Genomic DNA, 19,378 nt, shown 5'->3' with positions numbered 1-19,378 from the left:
TTTTTGCCTCGCGCACCCCTACTGCTTCTGAGTCTGTTTAACATAGTTGGTCTTAAAGCTTATGGTTCAAGTACACACTTAAAAGTGCACCTGGTTGAAATCAACTTCTATGGATACAGAAAGAAAAGATCCCAGTAGACTTCTCTTACATTAATATCGGGCTGGCAAAGGAGACCTCTGAGCGACCTTGTGTGGGCATTCTTTCTAAACGGCATGCTGAAAGAGAGCTGTAGCCTACTCATAATGCATATACTGTATGCTAGAAAAATGCTTGGGTTGTTTCAACTTATAGTTGGGTAAAATATGGACATTTTCTGGCTCAATATAAGCGACAATTGGGTTTGTCAATTTTTTTTAGGTTAAACATGCCAGTTTACATGGGTTTATGACGGTCAATTTACTCGTGTTTCATGAACAAGGCCACACAGCTGTTCATGGCTTATTGCTTTACTGTACCATCAAGAGCAAAGCTCGTTCTGTATTATGGGATCATGCACCATTTAGGTAATGTAGTTAGTTCATCTTGTGAATTTAGGAAGTGCTCTGAACGACCATGTTGGCCAATTCCATAACTGTGCCCCTATGGCCCCATTTCCAATTAAATAAAATGACAACATGCTCTACATCAAATCATCAAGTACTTCTTTCTAATGTGCATGGCAAAAACGTGGGCTGGGGTTTAAGCTACAGTAGAAGCTCAATACTGTGTGTGTGTGTGTGTGTGTGTGTGTGTGTGTGTGTGTGTGTGTGTGTGTGTGTGTGTGTGTGTGTGTGTGGCATCTTGTTTCAAAGAGAAAGCGATGAGCGTAAACCAAACCATGCTGAACAGTGACAAACAGGAAATGATTTGGATCAGAGGTCATTCACTTTCAAACCAAGCACATGGAGCTCGCCATCCTCCCCCATGCACCGATCTTTGAGAGTCGGCCACATGTCATGCAGATCAACAGATTTATTTTCTCTAATCCAGATCTTTGTGGACAATAAACTGACACGTATCACTCCAATCAACCTGTTGTCTCAAAGTTTTAGTCGAAAGCAGTTATGGGCTGCTCTGTTAACTGTAAGCCTCTGGAAACATTGCAATCCTCTCCAATCCTCTTGTATTTGATTCCTATCTACCGCAGATGCACCATAATCTTTAAGCTTTTGTGACTCATGCAGTTTTAAAATTCCCACACAAACAACCAAATGTGCACCCTCCATAAGTCTGCAAGTGCAATCAATGGATGGTAGGCGGTTGCTTGTTATGCTGTTGTAAGTTTGGGTGTAAGCATCCACCTGCTTGAACAATCAATACTGTATACACAGGCCACACAGCAACCAGTTTAGAGTTTTAAAAATCATGTTGGTTGCATTTTATTATTGCTAAACAAATACATCTGTATCGATCTGTTAGAGTGCCAGAGAAAATGTTAAAATTGAAGTGTTTGATTGAATTTCTGTCTTGTATCAAGCATGCATAAAAGGATCACTTTGACTCCATCCTACTAAATCTAGACATTACAGTATGTGTTGTTTAATATTGGGTGAATTAATGAAATACTGTTTACTGCCTGTGCTCTGCTGTCAACAATAGCACATCTTTTGCACACAGCAAACTGCACAAAGTCTATAATAAGACTAATTTAAATAGACAGGAGGTCTTTTTGTACTGAGGCGAATGGCGAAACAGGCACAGATTGCACCTGCTTACTGAATTGCTGTTGCTTGGATAAGACGCAGGTTTTTCTGTTCGTTCTGTAAATTCATTCCTTGTTGTCGAAAGGAATGTGGTCATTGCAAAGTACTTTTCATCCATTTGTTTGTTAAAATACAACACCACGTCATTTTATTTCATGTCAATCTTTTTGTCACACTCACAGTTACCATATTGTAACCTACTAAGTTCATCATTTTTTAAAATATTTTCTTTAATCTTTAAAGAATGTTTGTCCCTAGCCATAGATATGTACACTAGATGTTGCCTTGGCTACGCCAGTTCATTGGACCGAATGGGTCAAATAGAGTCTCCATCTTGAAACAGGGGAACCCCGCATCAGCGTCATTGTAGGCAATGGTGTAACGGAAATAAAGTCACCATAAATCGTCGATCATCGAATGTGATTTTCTTGGTTTTCTTTTGGTTCGTTTCAACAGTCAGACATGTATTTAGCATTGAGTCCAGAAAAAATGTAAGTTTTGATATTATGAAAATCTACTTTTTCTAACTATAATGCATAGTGCTAGTAGGCCTAACATCAATACGCAGCACAAAAGTCTGGCATCGTTCATGAATTCGAAGTACAGGCGGAGATAGCAGCTTTACCTAGCTATTTCCTATGACAAGACCCCTGTTCCAAGATGGCGGCGGTTTTGACGCATGCTTAGAACCCCAAGGCGACATCTAGTGTATATATCTATGGTCCATAGCAAAGTGACCTGTTGTGAGTTGTAATTTTGCCAGTTGTCTGCATTACCAGACAGTTATCCTCTATCTTTGTTTGGTGGGCGGAGCAAGTCACAAGCACAATACATCATTGCATCATCCCTGAATAACTTTTGATTAAGTATACTTTCGTGTTGTTTGCATAATATGCTCTTACACCAGGGCTCCAGGCTGTGAGTAAATAGTCGCATTTTGTTAGTATTTTTCCTGCCTATGCGATATTTAAATATAATTCTATTAATATAATGCGCATGTGATTACACTCTTCAGCGCGTCCAGTCACTTTTCCCTGTTGCTGCCCCTCCACTGCCTTTCTATCATATCTCAAGTGCATATCATCACTCTAAATTCGTCTCTTTTGTCCACTTTCGACCACTTATGTCGTGATTACTTTGAGTGGTGGTCTGTGAAAATTGTGGGCGAGTCTGCTTTCGTTTAAATGCAAGCAGGAGAAATGACGGATTTAAATTGCCGCAAACTAATATTATGTCATAGTCCGCTGCTTGTGTTGCAAGTAAACATGCTGCACAGTGTTTTGTACATGCATATGTAAGAGCTTTCATTGATATTTCAGCGCAATTGATTAAATAAGCTTGCGCAATTGTCCCGTGTTCGCAAAATTAAACTAATGAACAGGGTTCCCACGTGTCCTTAAAATGCTTGAAAGTTTGTGAATCTGGGGTTGAAAATTCAAGGCCCTGGGAAGTTTTTGAAAATATACTTACATGGATACAGGTCATTGAAAGTGCTTGAATCTATTTTATGCAAATCCATATAATTCCCTGTGTAGTGTAGATAATATCATAAAAATTCTAGAGTTTTTAAGCACACATGCTAAACTGTTCACTTTAAATGCTTATATCTTCTTTATGCGAATGTTGATTCATACCAAAGTGCTTTTTTGCATAGTTGTGTTTGACACATGAAAACGTATATAGTATGTAACTGTTGTTCCCTGAGAAGAGAACGAGACGCTGCGTCTTCCTTGCCATACTTCCTGCGTCCCTGTAATGCCGTCTTTGGCAATATTTCCGATAGCAATATACTTCCTGGCTCCTGTGTCACCATGTCTTTGTCGTTAAGCCTCACCATTGGTTGAATTTGATATACACATTCAGACACACTTACCCCTGGAGGCGTCCCCAAAGTGTCACTGCAGTGATGCAGCGCGAGTTCCCTCGAAATGGGAACTGTAACAATGTATCTTAAAAGTAGGGGTGCACCGAAATTTCGGCCGCCGAAAATTTCGGCCGAAAATGGCATTATCGGTTTCGGGCCGAAATAAAAAATCCAGCCGAAAATGTAAACCGAAAATGAATGTGAACCGCACCCCTCCCATCTGTGCGCTAGCGCTTGGGTTTCACTCACGGTGATCAGTCGTCTCCCACCCCTCCCCTTCGTGCTCAAGCAGGTTTCACTCACGGTCGAGCTGTTTGCACGCGTCTGCAAAGATTAAGCATGTCTTGATGTGTAAACTTTAGAGAGAGTCGCGCTAATGTGTCTCATACTGTAATCCATTAACATACATTTGGCGAATAAAGCAATGAAACACAACGTAACGTTTTTATGTGGAGCGACTGTTGCGCTGTTTAGGATTCACCCTCGGTCTCAGTATGTGCATGCGTTTAAGTGCCCTCGGTAGTGCACATACGAGAGAAACGCGTTTAAAAAAAAACAAGCAAACATAAAATCTCGCTGTTATTGACAGGGCACATATAAACAAAATTCTCTCCACAGTATTCTTTATAATAAAAACATTTGTTTATGTCTTAAGAGTATGTATAGATTACAGTCAGATTAACCTACTTAAGTCTGTGTCATTAATGTTAATCAAACAACCCATGACAAAGAGACAAATAGCTCTAAAAAATAATTATATATTTAATTGATTGTGTTATGATTCATTTAATATGATTTCTGTACCTAATGCTAATTTTAGACCTTATTAATGTACAACTTTGTTCTCTTTTATAAATGTTTGCAATTTCTTTATTGTTTATTAGATTTTTCCCACCTGCTTTTTGCTGATCCGAAAAATAATCTGATCTGTGCCTCAAAAACTGTAATGTGATCCGAACTGTGAGTTTTTTTATTCGTCACACACCCCTAGTAAAGTTAGTACACAGTAATGGGTTAAATGCAATTGTACTAATAATTGGCATAATAATTTATTTCGGTGTTTCGGTTTCGGTTTTTCGGCCTTGGTTTCCTTTTTTCGGTTTTCGGTTTCGGCCAAGAATTTCCATTTCGTTGCATCACTACTTAAAAGTTAACAAGATGTAACCTGGCTCTCACTTTAAATGTGTCCCCCCATTTAGTCCTTGAATTTGAGGGTATTGCACCTGGAAAGTCTTTGAAAGGTCCTTAAATTTGAAGTTAACTAAGGTGTGGGAACCCTGAATGAAAGACATGGAGATCAGCCGCTTTAGTTTTAGCCTATCAATCAAAAAGCCTAAAGATGGCGCTTTACACTGTCTGTTTGCGCTAGAAGAAAAGATATAAAACATTGTGCTCAGTACCTCAGATTAGAGACCAAGAATTCCAAATTACAAGTCCTGGTCAAATTATATCTTCAGAATGCATGGAGACATGTTTTAGTGTTTACAGCACAAGAATTTGATTAATTTACTCAAGTCTGTGTTAAAGTAGCCTAAAGCTTTACAACAAAGTAAGAAAAAGTTGATTGCAAGTTTTATGGTTTACAGTAAGGCATATATATCTTAAAAGTATGGTAATGTTAAAAAAATATATAATTTGTGCTTTGGAATTAGTTTAGTGTTTCTTTTTTTGTTTTTACACCACCCAGTGACTGGTGCCACCAAATTGAGGCCCAGCCCCACCAGCTGTATGACTTGGTGGCGCCAGTGCCACCTCTCTCAAATGTTAGTCTGGAGCCCTGTCTTACACACTGATTGCCAACAAAACAGAGACATTTAATGCAGTTTTACTTATTGCCTGTGGTTCCGACGTTGATGGGCATGCTCTTGCTCTCGCTCTAATTGGTGCTTTTCCATATTTCCTAGAGATACAGTAAGCATGTTGCTGTTCAATATTGCCTTTGATCTGTTGGTAATACATGTAACTAGTAGAGCATAACACTGGCAACCAGGTTTGATTTCCAGAGAACACAAAACTGATAATGTGTCTTAAATGCCCTTTTGAATGAAAGTGTTTATTTCAACACATTTCTCCTTGCTTAAGGATTCCAGTTTAAAGGGCTTTCTGTACAGATTTTTTTTACATCCTTGAAGCCTCTCTGTTCCAAGTCAATCTTTATTTAGAGCAGGATTGGCACAGTTCAAGTATCTCGGTCTTGGCATGCTTTAGTTTTAGTATGACTACTACTATACTACTATAAGCTAAATTTATTAGGTGAGTGCTGTGCTGAACCTCCAGCCTTGTGATCTAAATCTCAGACACCATATATAGCCTCTAAGGACTTTGCAGACCTGTGTTTGAACCTAACATCTCTCCCACAAACCAGCTGCGCTCCTCAGTACCATTCTTCGCACATACATACATACATACATGCACGCACTGCAAAATTACTATTGCGATATTAGCATTTGTCTGGTCAGGCTATCAACACTACAAAAAAATACACACTACAAAAACATTAAATAAACAAATTGATTTCCCACAGCCAAGAAGAACAAAATGGAAATTAAACATTTCATCTTAAATTTGTTTGTTGTCTTTAAATGAGAAGAAAAAAGGTTTAATTTGGCAATTTAGTTGATTAAACTCAATTTCCCCCTTTTGTTTCCCTCATTCAGTTTGTAGCAGGGGGTGAAGACGAAAAGAAAGGTTAGTGGTGATTGGGAATTGCAACGGATTCTGAAGTGATTCGAGCATGATGTTAATCAAAGCAACATTGTGGTGCCCACAGAACCGGAGTCTAGGGCCACATGCTGACAAACGTGACCCCTGTGGTCCCTATCTCTCTATTTCCTCTCTCTCTCTCCACCTCTCGTGGCTTTATTGTAGCCAAATCCAATCATGTAAAGCCCATGCGCCCCCCTGCTCCCCAGACTGATGTCATTAATCTGAAGGGCATATATCCTGAACGATTTCCTCTCACTTCCTTCCCCTTCACTCTGCATCTCTGTCTGTCTTTGTTTGTTTATCTTCTCCCTTTATCACTCTAACTATCTTTTGCTTTTTCTCCCTGTCATCTCCTTTAGTATTCAAGCCTGCCATGGTACCACTCAGCACTTGGCCTTCTGTATTGTTTTGTGGCTATCCGCACCTTTAATATTTTACACTATGTAGTGACATTTAAACAGTTGATGTTCTTCATCGTAGTGGCCTATACATACACAGTGACCATGATAAAACCAGACATTTTTTTCTTCATCTTTACAACATCTTTATTGTTATTGAACACATCAAAACAAAATTGGGTGCAATCCTGCAGTCAGGACAAACACTTACTGTAACAATTGAAAAAATAGCTGCATAAATATGAGAAACAAAATGGCACAACATATTACATATTGACAGACATTGTATGCAGGATCCTAAAGTATTGCACCTTATGAATTGTTTAAAGACAGATTTTCAGTTTTCTTTTAACAATATACACTCACCTAAAGGATTATTATGAACACCTGTTTATTTTCTCATTAATGCATCTAATCAACCAATCATATGGATCAATGCATTTAGGGGTGTGGTCCTGGTGAAGACAATTTCCAAACTGAATGTCAGAATGGGAATAAAAGGTGATTTAACCAATTTTGAGCATGGCATGGTTGTTGGTGCTATACGGGCCGGTCTGAGTATTTCACACTATGCTCAGTTACTGGGATTTTCACGCACAACCATTTGTTAGGTTTACAAAGAATGGTGTGAAAAGGGAAAAACATCTAGGATGCAACTACAATTTGCACAAGCTCACCAAAATTTGACCGTTGAAGACGAATGTTGCCTGGTCTGATGAGTCTCGATTTCTGTTGAGACATTCAGATGGTAGAGTCAGAATTTGATGTAAACAGAATGAGAACATGGATCCATCATGCCTTGTTACCACTGTGCAGGCTGGTGGTGGTGTAATGGTGTGGGGGATGTTTTCTTGGCACACTTTAGGCCCCTTAGTGCCAACTGGGCATCATTTAAATGCCACGGCCTACCTGAGCATTGTTTCTGACCATGTCCATCCCTTTACGACCACCATGTACTCATCTTCTGATGGCTACTTCCAGCAGGATAATGCACCATGTCACAAAGCTCGAATCATTTCAAATTGGTTTCTTGAACATGACAATGAGTTCACTTTACTAAAATGGCCCCCAGAGTCACCAGATCTCAACCCAATAGAGCATCTTTGGGATGTGGTGGAACGGGAGCTTCGTGCCCTGAATGTGCATACCACAAAACTCCATCAACTGCAAGATGCTCTCCTATCAACATGGGCCGACATTTCTAAAGAATGCTTGCAGCACCTTGTTGAATCAATGCCACGTAGAATTAAGGCAATTCTGAAGGCGAAAGGGGGTCAAACACAGTATTAGTATGGTGTTCCTAATAATCCTTTAGGTGAGTGTACATTCCCTAGGGCAACACACCCATTATCTTGACGTTATAAGCTCCATGCATCAGTCAAAATACTTGGTCTATGTGGCACTTTTATTATCCATTAAGTTTTTACTTTAGAAGGTGACATCATAGACATACATTTAGCAGTAAAGGTCTCATTGGTTTACGTCACCTATTGGTGAGGTGTTCGTTCAGCTATTACAAAATAAACTCTACAATATACCTATAGGCCTCACATTAACCTTGTGTAGCTGACGTAAGAGATTTGTGGTCACAGAGCAGTTGACAGTGTTGAATAACATGATCATCTCTGAACATCCTTGAAGCCAACCAGCGTTTGACTTCAAATAAATCTTGTGTTGACAGCTAAACATCTCACTGTCCCTTGTTGGCAGCCTCTATTTAATCACCTTGATAATAATAAGATATGATTATTCTTCTGTTAAAATTAAATAACAGCAGCTGTAAGTATCTTTGGTCTTCGTTTTAAAAGTAGAAGGACATAGCTACATTTTGAACAGTGTTTTAAAGACAAAGAAAGATTTTTTAACTGCAAAATATTTACTTGAAAGGCAAAATCAAGTAATAATAAGATGTTTTCACAGAATATATCTTAAATTAGGTTTATAGCTCTTACCCCATTGGCATAAATCTACAAAAGCATAAATCTAGCACAATATAGTTTGTTTATGAAAGATAAAACAATTTGCCAGTGGGTTATAAGAACAAAAGACTTAATAAATATTTTGCAAAAACAAGTTGTATTATTTAACTCAGATTTGCCTTAAATAAAATACACTACTGTATATCTTGTTCAAAGAATGTTTACATACTTTTAATATCAACTAATACAAGTACAATAACAAAGAATAGCCCTTTGCAGTGTTTATGTGGATGTGTTTTGTGTGTATGTATTTGTGTAGGAAGAGTCCAAATATATTCCTTTGTGTTGTGCAGTATTTATGTGTGCCAGCAGCTTGTTCTCTGACCAGGCACACGGTCACACCCGTCCAGATTTAAGCACTTCTCTATTGCAAGGTCACAATACAGAATGGCACTGTTCTTTCAAGAACAAAGGGAGGATATGATCAGTTCTCTACACCCAATGGACACATTTCTTTGCCCGGATCACACTGATCTGGTGTCAGTCGTCAATCTCATCCGACTTTCTGTGTCTGCCTCTGGCTGACCCGTGAACTAAGCAGCTGGAGATTGTAAATGAGGCTTGTTTTGGTAAAAACAAAGCTCTCCAGAGGCAAAATGTTAAGGGGTTTGTGTTAATGTTGAATTACAATGTGCCATATCAAACTCATTCATGTGCCCGGGGATTTATATGGAGAGATCAGATGATATTTGTAAATGATCCTGTGTTGTTCCGATTTAGTCTGAAGTAGAAATACGTGATGAATTGTTTGAGCACACTTGCAGTATGGTTGAAATGTATAAAAGTGTCCATATTTTCAGCAGGTAGCTTGAATCCCATCATGCCTCTTGTTCTCCAGGTGAAGTGGGCAATTTATCCAGTGGCCAAATGCTTCATTCAGATTCATTCATGCAGTCTCACACAGAATATATTTTCCGCTTATTTTGCTATATAGTACGGATGATTTGTGAAGATAAATAAACTTGATTTGCAGACATCACAGTTTTTGATGGCAATTCAGCAGGATTTGGTGCACTATAGGTTCAGTGGGACGGTTCCCTTTTAAAAAATATAGATACAAATATGTACATTTGACGTATCAATATATATGCATGCTTAAACTTGTGCCTTTCTTTCTGACAGTGTAGTTTTGAACGCAGGTTCTCTGTTACAGCAGAGTCAACTACAAATCAGCCGTATGATGTATAGCTGTCATAAGATTGCCAATGGCATTATTTTTGCACTCGCTCACTACGCATCACATCATCTTAGTCTGTAAATATCAACACATCATGCATGTAGGATTTTTAACATGCTTATTGTGTCCCTAAAACCTCTAAAGCCTAATCCATAAAAAGCAATGACCTAAAAAGTAACATAAGAGACAAGAGATGCTTTAAAGTCATTTATACGCTTCCACACAGTGAAGTTGATGATGCTGAAACGAGTGCCTTCGCAACTGCGCTCTCATGGGCTTTCATGGACTGTATGTGATGTTGCACAACATCTTAAATGAAGCGTGTAATGTCTCATCCTAATAGCAATGCACCTACTGCTCAGTGTGCTTTTATGAAAGGTACACAAAATCGCTTTCAATTCCTAGTGTCGTTTTTTTCGCTCTTGTGTTGAGAAAATTGTTTCACAATAACTGTTTTGCAAGCTATTCTGACACAAAACCTTCAAAAGTCACCAGTCCTCATTTTCCACAGAGAAAATGTTTTTTTTAATGTTTTTTTTTACATTCAGGGTCAGGTTTTTTACCTTTAAACCTTTTTATGTGCGATCGTGAAAGGTAGACAAACACTTCTGAGAGCTTCTGCAGCATCTTTTGGCCACATTTCTCTTTGTAGTGCTTAAAACTTTGCCTTATGCAATTAACCCTTTTGATCTCTGTCGCTGAAGCAGATAAGGCAACAGAACCAAACAAAAACATACATTTGGTTGTTTCTCTTAGACAGATTTGAAAATAAATGATATAATTTGGATGAAAATGAAATTATTATTAAACTATGTATTATGTTAAAGGTAAATACAGCATTGTCACTAGTGGTCTTATACGTTTTATACCCCACTTAATGGATTTAAATTAAAGAAAAGATGTGTCAGAACATACATAATGTCACAAAGATTTGTAAAACAAGTTCCTGAGATTTAAAAGACCATTTCTGTGAGTTTATCCTTGAAGGTGTAAGTTTGAGATTATTGTAAGTCGATTGTCTTCACTCATGGCATCATGTGTCTGTTAGCAACATTGTACAACATGAACATGTGGCATCAATGTATCTGACATTGTCATTTAAAAAATACTCTGCAACCAGCTGTGTAAATGGATTTGTGGCAATTTGTGGGGATTTGTATTTTATGTGGTCAGGCATAAATATCAAAATGGATAAAATATTATGTATCTGCGATGGTTTTATTGAACATGTTTGTGAACTTACTGGCTGTTCATGATATTATTAGTTTATATATCAACCCAATTTTAATATTTTCTGTTGAAAGTAGATAAAGCCAGCCTGTCCTTATCCAAGTGATTCACTGACTGATATTGCACCAGATAAAAGACTGCAGAGAATTATGTCTTTTTTCTTCACTGACAGCAAATATCATACGATTTAATGGAATAATATTTTGCCTAAACAATAGTCAGCGGTTGAAACGCGTGACCTTTTGGATGGGCTTTTCCTGGTTGTTCGTCACGCGGGTGTCTGACTACATGCTTCCGATTTGCAGAGCCTCTCTATTCAGCCAGGCTGGAATGGAGCAACATTTCATGCTGTTTTACATTTTGCCTGGTAAACGCCAGCTTTAGCTGGCCCACCTGGCACCACAGGACATACCAAATTGGACGAGGGCACAGGGAAGGGGGTGCCAAGGAGAAATCTTATTATTTATCTGGAAATTATTTTAACACAGGAGCCGCACCGCCCATCTCCTGCTGTCTGTATCTTTTTCTGATGCTTTTTCTTCATCACCGTGTCCTCTGAGTTCAGTTGACAACATTATTAATATAAACTGCAGCAAAGCTGGCTCTGATTGGATTGTAGGTCTGCCGTGAAGCAAGTTTTTGTAGTTTTCACTTGAACTACAGGACCGCGACTTGATGGTTGGAAACTTCTTTAGTGCCGTTTTGGCCGGCAAAGCGAATTTGAAAGTGCCGTTCACCCTGTTTTGAGTGGATGAACGACTGAAACATTTTTGGAAACGTTATTTTAAGGTAAAAAAAAAACTCTGGTGTTGCTGTAAGTAAGTGCAGATAAAAATTTTCATTTACAAGAAAACATGCCGGACACACTTAGAGGGTTTTGCATCTGAGCTCCTCGTATAATATTATCAGTCGGCTTACACAACAGGCAGTTATACAGTTTAGTGGTCATTATACCAAATTTGTAACATAAATGGCATAATCAGAATCAAGTATGTTATAGAGACTTATAACAAGGTCTCATAATTTAGAAACGTGGCCTGGAACGTCTATATGTTTGAAAGGTTTATTTATGTGTGTACAGCCCTTATTTTGTTCTGAATGCTGAACTTAAACTGCACCTGAAACGCATGTTTAGCACATCTGTGAATGTAGATTCATATTCAGTAGTGTTTATTAGGAAATAAACAGCAGTTAGTGTCAGGTGGATGAATGGACAACAGGAGATTGATGCCATGAGGCTGTAGATCTAACAGCTGGAGCTGAAACCCTCAAACAAAGAATCGCATGTGAACCTCCACTTCACCTTATCATCCATCCAAACAGATCGGGATTTAAAAATCAGGTCCCCTTGCACACCCATACAAAAAAAAAAAACATACCACTATAGTCGATTTACATGTCTATTAGCTTCATACAGAACTGAGCTTTTAATATTTTTCCCAGTGGTCATGTCTTATCTCACCCATGGCACCAAGTGATCAGGACTGCCACAAAAAAGGTGCAAGACACCTGTGGTATCCACATCAACGTTATGCATTTCCCTGCTTTATAAAACGTTTGTGCATATTTTAGAATATTCTGCCTGGTCCTGCATGCTGTACCGCTGTCTCTCCCCGGTGTCCCCTGGCCTGTGTACGACCAGTTCACCCCATGACATACCCATATATATTATTCTGAGTACCTGCAGCTGGAGGCAAAGTGAATGAAGAAACTCTGGCTCGCTCTCCCATGAGAGCTCCATTATGTTGCCTCTATAAACACATGTAGTTGCTCATGTGATAGAGCTCTGGTTAAGCCGTTGCCATGCTTGAAGTGTTTACTTGTGTTGAAGAGGAGCCGTATTTCATCTTACTTTGCACTCAAAAACCAAATTGCTCTTGATTTCTCCAGAAAATTGGAGTTCACAGTGGCTAGCCATGTGACAAACCGCTTGTCGGAAATTGTTTATAAAATGAAAGCTTGTACTTAATATGGCTGTTGCTTTTGTGAACAAACTGTGGTCTGTTGTATGTGAAGTGGTTGCTCGTATTGATCTGTATTGACATGGTCCATGTGGTTGTAGCTGTAGGCGAAATCAGTCCGCTGCTTCTTCCGATGACATTTACATCGGTCTGTTTCATCTTTATAGAGTGGAGTCATAAAGTATGACTTTAAATGGTCCACGTTTCTCTGCGGTATATCACCCTTTGGCCCAAGCACTTTATGAGGCAGGTACCCGAGCCCACAATGGTGTTGTGTTTGCAGAAAGGGCTTTTAAAGGACATCTTTGTGAAAAGAGCTCAGCCATGCTGCACAATCCAATTACATGACCTAAGGTAATGGTTAAAATCAAATAAAAAAATATATAATATAATATGTGGACTACAGATTCTCGGACTACTCACCATTACTTACTAGTCTTGTAAATTTCAAGTTAGTAAATTTGAATCTTTGTTATAGCTTTGATATCTTTATTGCATATTAGGGATGCACCGATATGGAAATTTTGGCCGATACGATAACCGATAACTCTTTATATTTGGGGGCCGATAACCGATACATATATATATATATATATATATATATATATATATATATATATATATATATATATATATATATATATATATATATATATATATATATAGGCTGATAAATATTCATATTGTCTTTGCGCTAGACTAGCATACTCTTCTTAAGCCCGCAACACGTGTCATCTTCGTGCTATGTCACAGAAAGCACCAATCAAAACTCCACATGGCCAGCAATGAGCAAGTGAAGTGGTTCAACAAACCAAAATAATCCATCATTTATCGGCCTAATTTTGCTATCAGACCGATAACCGATAATATTAAAAATAAGCAGTTATCGGCCGATATATCGTGCATCCCTATTGCATATGCTTTAGTGGTTAGACAGCTTGAATTGTACACTGTTATTCATTTATATGGACGTCTTTGAATCATATCTGTTTTTTTTAAAACTGATATTAAAAATATTCCAATGTTCAAATACATGTTTCGAGGTCACTGCACTTTCATTTCCTTTTGAAAATAAGTAGTTTTGCACATTCGCACTCTGTATAAACTACTTTTTCGGTGCAGATTTGTGACCTCAGCGAGTTCAGTCAAACAGAATTTTGGTGTCTGTCAGCACACTTTGATTTATGGCCTCAGACCATGTTTCCATGTTTCTAACGCTCTGTAGAGACCGAAGCGCTGCAGATAGTGAGAGGAGACATAAAAACAAGAATGGGGGATGGAGTGGGGCTGTATTTTTTAGCTTAGAATGACCCATGCTGTGTCAACCCTCTCCATGTATCTTTTATTTGCCTCTTTTTTGATATTCCCTGTACCACACTAACCCTCCAAACAAAGATGTCTCTAGCAAGCTGTAAAATCCATCAGTAAAGTCAGCGCTCCTCACTACCGCACTTCCCCAGTGTGTTTTGAATTATAGAGTCCATGGGAATACAGGAATATTGATTTAGGCAATAAACATTTGATTCAGTCTTTTTTTGTCTATTTTAATGCTTTAAGTGCACACATTAATTATGACCTACACAGCAAGTGAAGGCGGATGCAATCAGGTTATTGAACTTGTGACATCTGTTTCAGTCTGCTGACTGTGTCTATGCCAGACTAAATTTGGCACCATTAATCCACAATAGCATGTTATTAAATATTAATCATTCTAAACTTTCCCTTTTGGATCTTTCTTTAGGGCCGTGGGGTAGGTGTATGGGCAGCGAGTGTGGTCCGGGTGGAAGTCAAAGCCGAGCGGTATGGTGTGCCCACTCTGAAGGCTGGACCACGTTACACACCAACTGCTTGCAGTCAGAAAGGCCCAGCAACCAGCAGAGCTGCTTCCGCGTGTGCGATTGGCACAAGGAGCTGTACGACTGGCAGCTAGGGGCATGGAATCAATGCGTGCCGGTGTCCATGCGCAGCATTGGCGTGCCAAGGCCAGCGGTGTGCACGCGGGGCGAGGAGGGCATCCAGACGCGAGAAGTGGGCTGTGTGCACAAATCGGACGGCGTGCCTGCGGAAGATGCCATCTGTGAGTACTTCGAGCCCAAGCCACGGTTAGAGCAGGCCTGCCTTATTCCCTGCCCACGTGACTGTGTGGTGTCCGAATTCTCCCCTTGGACCACCTGTTCCAAAAGTTGCGGGATGGGTTTGCAGAACCGCATTCGTTCAGTTTTGGCTCCGCCTCTTTTTGGCGGTTCGGCTTGCCACAACCTGACGGAGTTCCGCACCTGCCAACCGGGCCCTTGCGAGGGGGAGGAGAGCTTGTATAGTTTAAGAGTGGGCCCCTGGGGTGCCTGTACTGTTTCACCCGTGCGCCAGGTCAGAGAAGCCAGAGAACCGAAACCAGAACGAAAAGCAAAAAAGCTGGAACGCCAGGCAAAAAAACTGGACCGCCAGGAGAAAAAACTGGACCGCCAGGCAAAAAAGCTGGACCGCCAGGCAAGACAGGACCGCCAGGCCAAGCGGCGCAAGAATAAAGAGAAAAAGGAGTTGAGGGAAAACAAAGGAGAACGTGTGAAGGGCAGGGTGAGGGAGAAAAACAGGATGAGGGACCCCGAGACTCAAGAACTCATCAAAAAGAAGAGGACAAGGAATCGTCAAAATCGGCAGGGGTTGAAATTTTGGGACCTGCAGGTGGGCTACCAAACCCGGGAGGTGACGTGTGTGCACCGGAGCGGAAGCACGACGGCACTCAGGTCAGCTTCATCTTCTTCACATCACGCGTTCATGCGTGACTTGGTTAGAAATTGTTATTTTATTTAGATGCTTCATTCTGAACACCAAACTGTCTTGCTTAGACATCCAGCAGGTATGCTTTATAGAGTATTGATCACAGGCAAAAACTTTAACTATGTTGAAATAACATTTCTGATCATTCTTACATTTGGGACAAGGCTTTGACACTTGAAAAAAAATGAAATTTACTCATTTTATCAATATATTTTATTATCTTTAAAGAGACATTCCACCTTTTTTGAAAGATGCTCATTTTCCAGCTCTCCTAGAGTTAAACATTTGATTCTTACCGTTTTGGAATCCATTCAGCTGAACTCCAGGTCTGGCGCTTGCACTTTTAGCATAGCTTAGCACAATTGAATCCGATTAGACCATTAGCATCGCGCTAAAAAATAACCGAAGAGTTTCGATTTTTTTTTTGCTATTTTAAACTTGACTCTTCTGTAGTTACATTGTGTACCAAGACCGACGGAAAATTAAAAGTTGCGATTTTCTAGGCAGATATGGCCAGGAACTATACTCTCATTCTGGCGTAATAATCAAGGACTTTGCTGCTGTAACATGGCTGCAGCAGGCGCAATGATATTACGCACTGCCTGAAAATAGTCGCCTTGGTTACTTTCAATAGCAGGGGAATATTTTCAGGCACTGCATAGTATCACTACGCCTGCTGTCGCCATGTTACATCAGCAAAGTCCTTAGCCGTTTCTCAAAACCAAGTACGCCGAACTCGGACTTGTGTCCTTCGTAGTTCGAACTTGCAAGTTCAGACTCGGAAGAACGAACTCCTGACGCGAAATGCATTCTGGGAAACTTCGCTGTCATAAGTCCACACAAGTCTCCTCTGATGCATCCTCGATAAAATGGGCGGATCAAGAACACATCCGGGGATTTTATGTGAACTTGGGCTTGATGCGAACTTTGAATTGGAACAGTACTTGGGCCGCGACTGATGACGTTTCACAAGTCCACAAGAACACAAGTACAGACAAGAACGCATATTGAGAAACGGCTTTTGATTCAAGTCCAGCCCTACTTTTTTTTATTTCAGAAGCCGTTTCACTCGGATATACGTCACCACGGGGAAAATAAGACACATGCAACTTCCGTTTCATGGCAACTTAAATTTATATTTTCACACTTCATAGCCATTTTTAAGACTAAATACTTAGTTAGCTATAACACAAATGTTTTGAAATGTCCCAATTTCTTAAAGGAATAGTCCATTTTCTTAAAAAAAAAATCCAGATAATTTACTCACCACCATGTCATCCAAAATGTTGATGTCTTTCTTTGTTCAGTCGAGAAGAAATTATGTTTTTTGAGGAAAACATTGCAGGATTTTTCTCATTTTAATGGACTTTAATAGAGCCCAACATTTAACACTTAACTCAACACTTAACAGTTTTTTTCAACGGAGTTTCAAAAGACTATAAACAATCCCAAACGAGGCATAAGGGTCTTATCAACAAAACGATTGTCATTTTTGACACACAAAATGGTTTTTAAACCACAACTTCTCGTGTATATCCGGTCGTGATGCGCCAGCGTGACCCCACGCAATACGTAATGACGTCAAGAGATCACAGAGGACGAACGCGAAACTCCGCCCCAGTGTTTAAAAGTGTGTTGAAAGAGGACCGTTCCTACGTTGTTGTATGTCAACTGATACTAATTAATGTCTTTGTGTCAGTTTATTGTTTACAATGGTCCGCAAATGTGCGTTTTATATATGTAACACGTGACCTCTCTACGTCACTACGCATTTACGTTAGGTCACGCTAGACCGGACCTAGACGAAAAGTTGTGGTTTAAAAGAGCATATTTTTTATTTATTTTTGTCAAAAATGACAATCGTTTCGCTAGATAAGACCCTTATGCCTCGTTTGGGATCGTTTATAGTCCTTTGAAACTCCGTTGAAAAAAACTGTTAAGTGTTGAGTTAAGTATTAAAGGGATACTTCACCGATTTAGGATTCAGCTTTGTATCTGTAGAAACCCGGCAGTATTACTGAATGACCATGTTTCCCTCCCTCATTTCCCCCTGAGAGGAGAGAAATCTGCATTTTGGTTCTGCAAAAAAGTTCTCCGATGATGTAATATGACGATTTTTGCATCATCGGAGGACTTTTTTGCAGAACCAAAATGCAGATATCTCTCCTCTCAGGGGGAAATGATGGAGGGAAACATGGTCATTCAGTAATACTGCCGGGTTTCTACAGATACAAAGCTGAATGCTAAATCGGTGAAGTATCCCTTTAAGTGTTGGGCTCTATTAAAGTCCATTAAAATGAGAAAAATCCTGCAATGTTTTCCTCAAAAAATATAATTTCTTCTCGACTGAACAAAGAAAGACATCAACATTTTGGATGACATGGTGGTGAGTAAATTATCTGGATTTTTCTTTTAAGAAAATTGACTAATCCTTTAAGAACACAGAGATAGAAATTGTGCTAATCAAGGACTCTTAAAGGGAGAACATAATATATGACTCATTCATTTCATCAACTTATAGATAATATATCAGCACTGGTGTAGCCTGGTTGAGCATCTTCAGCCTTCCCTCTTCTTCTTATCACCAGTTGTTTTCTTTCTCCTCTGCAATGTAGTGCTTTAGCATACAGGCTTCATCCCTGTCCATATGTGTCTAAGAGAATGCACTGGCAGCATTAAAGTGTGTTTTAGAGCACAGGGATTTGACAAGCCTGCGTTCACCAGCACACATTCAGTGACAAGAGCGTCATGCTTTTTTATACACACACACACACAAGAGCCAAACAGACTCCATTCGATGCTCAAGGCATCACAGTTGCATGCTGTATTTTTAACCAACTCTTTCGTTTTTTTTTTTTATATAATTTCTTATTCTCCCATTCCTGCAAGTTAACAAGATAGTTCACAGCTGATATATACGAACAGATATTAATATTAATCGTGTGCTCCCTTGTTTCCCAATGCATTCCCAGTTATTATTTTCTTCTCAGTCTATATTCAATATTGGAGAACTGTAGAATTGATTTAATCTGGTTCTTACAGTATATATTTTTGATCTGTTGGGGATTTGTGTAGTAAGACCACCAGCATATCAAAATGATCTTGCTGCAGAGTTTCCCTTAGGAGGTTTCAGAGAATCTGTCAGAAATACAGCAGAGATAGAAATCAAATTTATAGAGCAATGCCCTTGTGTCCACCCAGTCCTGTGGCTACAGTATCCATCATTTTATTATCCTATTAGTAACTGCAAGAGTCTGCATATCATCCAGATCTAAAGATTTAATGGTCATGTTCGTTCAAAAACCACCCCCATTATTATCCGATCAATTTTCAGCTTTACCAGTAAGTGTTTTTGTAGTCTGAAAACGGCCAAGAATTATTAGAAGCACTTTTGTGTAATTTTGCATTTCACACAAGCTCAGTCTGAACTGTGTTTCTTACAGTACAAAGATCCAGGCAGCACATCACATACAGTATATCCAACGCATGGGTGTCCTCATTCTGTCATACATACATGGCGAGGGGCTACCACAAAAACTTTTCTTTATCTACTTCGATAAAAGAAGTATTGTCAGGCGGTATCGAAATGTCACAAGTCGTAC

The 19,378-nt window shown here is 39.4% G+C and overlaps 1 protein-coding gene across 1 annotated transcript in view; it reads left to right on the top strand.

Moving 5' to 3' along the window:
* thsd7aa (thrombospondin, type I, domain containing 7Aa) overlaps window positions 1-19,378 on the top strand; it is a 140,365-nt gene that overhangs the window by 36,087 nt on the left and 84,900 nt on the right. Inside the window, exon 2 of the mRNA XM_065292307.2 lies at window positions 14,740-15,742. Within this exon, the coding sequence (XP_065148379.1) occupies window positions 14,740-15,742 (1,003 nt within the window). The remainder of the gene's footprint in view (window positions 1-14,739; window positions 15,743-19,378) is intronic.

This window comes from Paramisgurnus dabryanus, chromosome 19, assembly GCF_030506205.2.
Source record: "Paramisgurnus dabryanus chromosome 19, PD_genome_1.1, whole genome shotgun sequence".
In the NCBI taxonomy this organism is placed as follows: Eukaryota; Metazoa; Chordata; class Actinopteri; order Cypriniformes; family Cobitidae; genus Paramisgurnus; species Paramisgurnus dabryanus.
The sequence above is the reverse complement of the archived record's forward strand: the minus strand, read 5'-3'. Positions and strand labels throughout refer to the sequence as shown.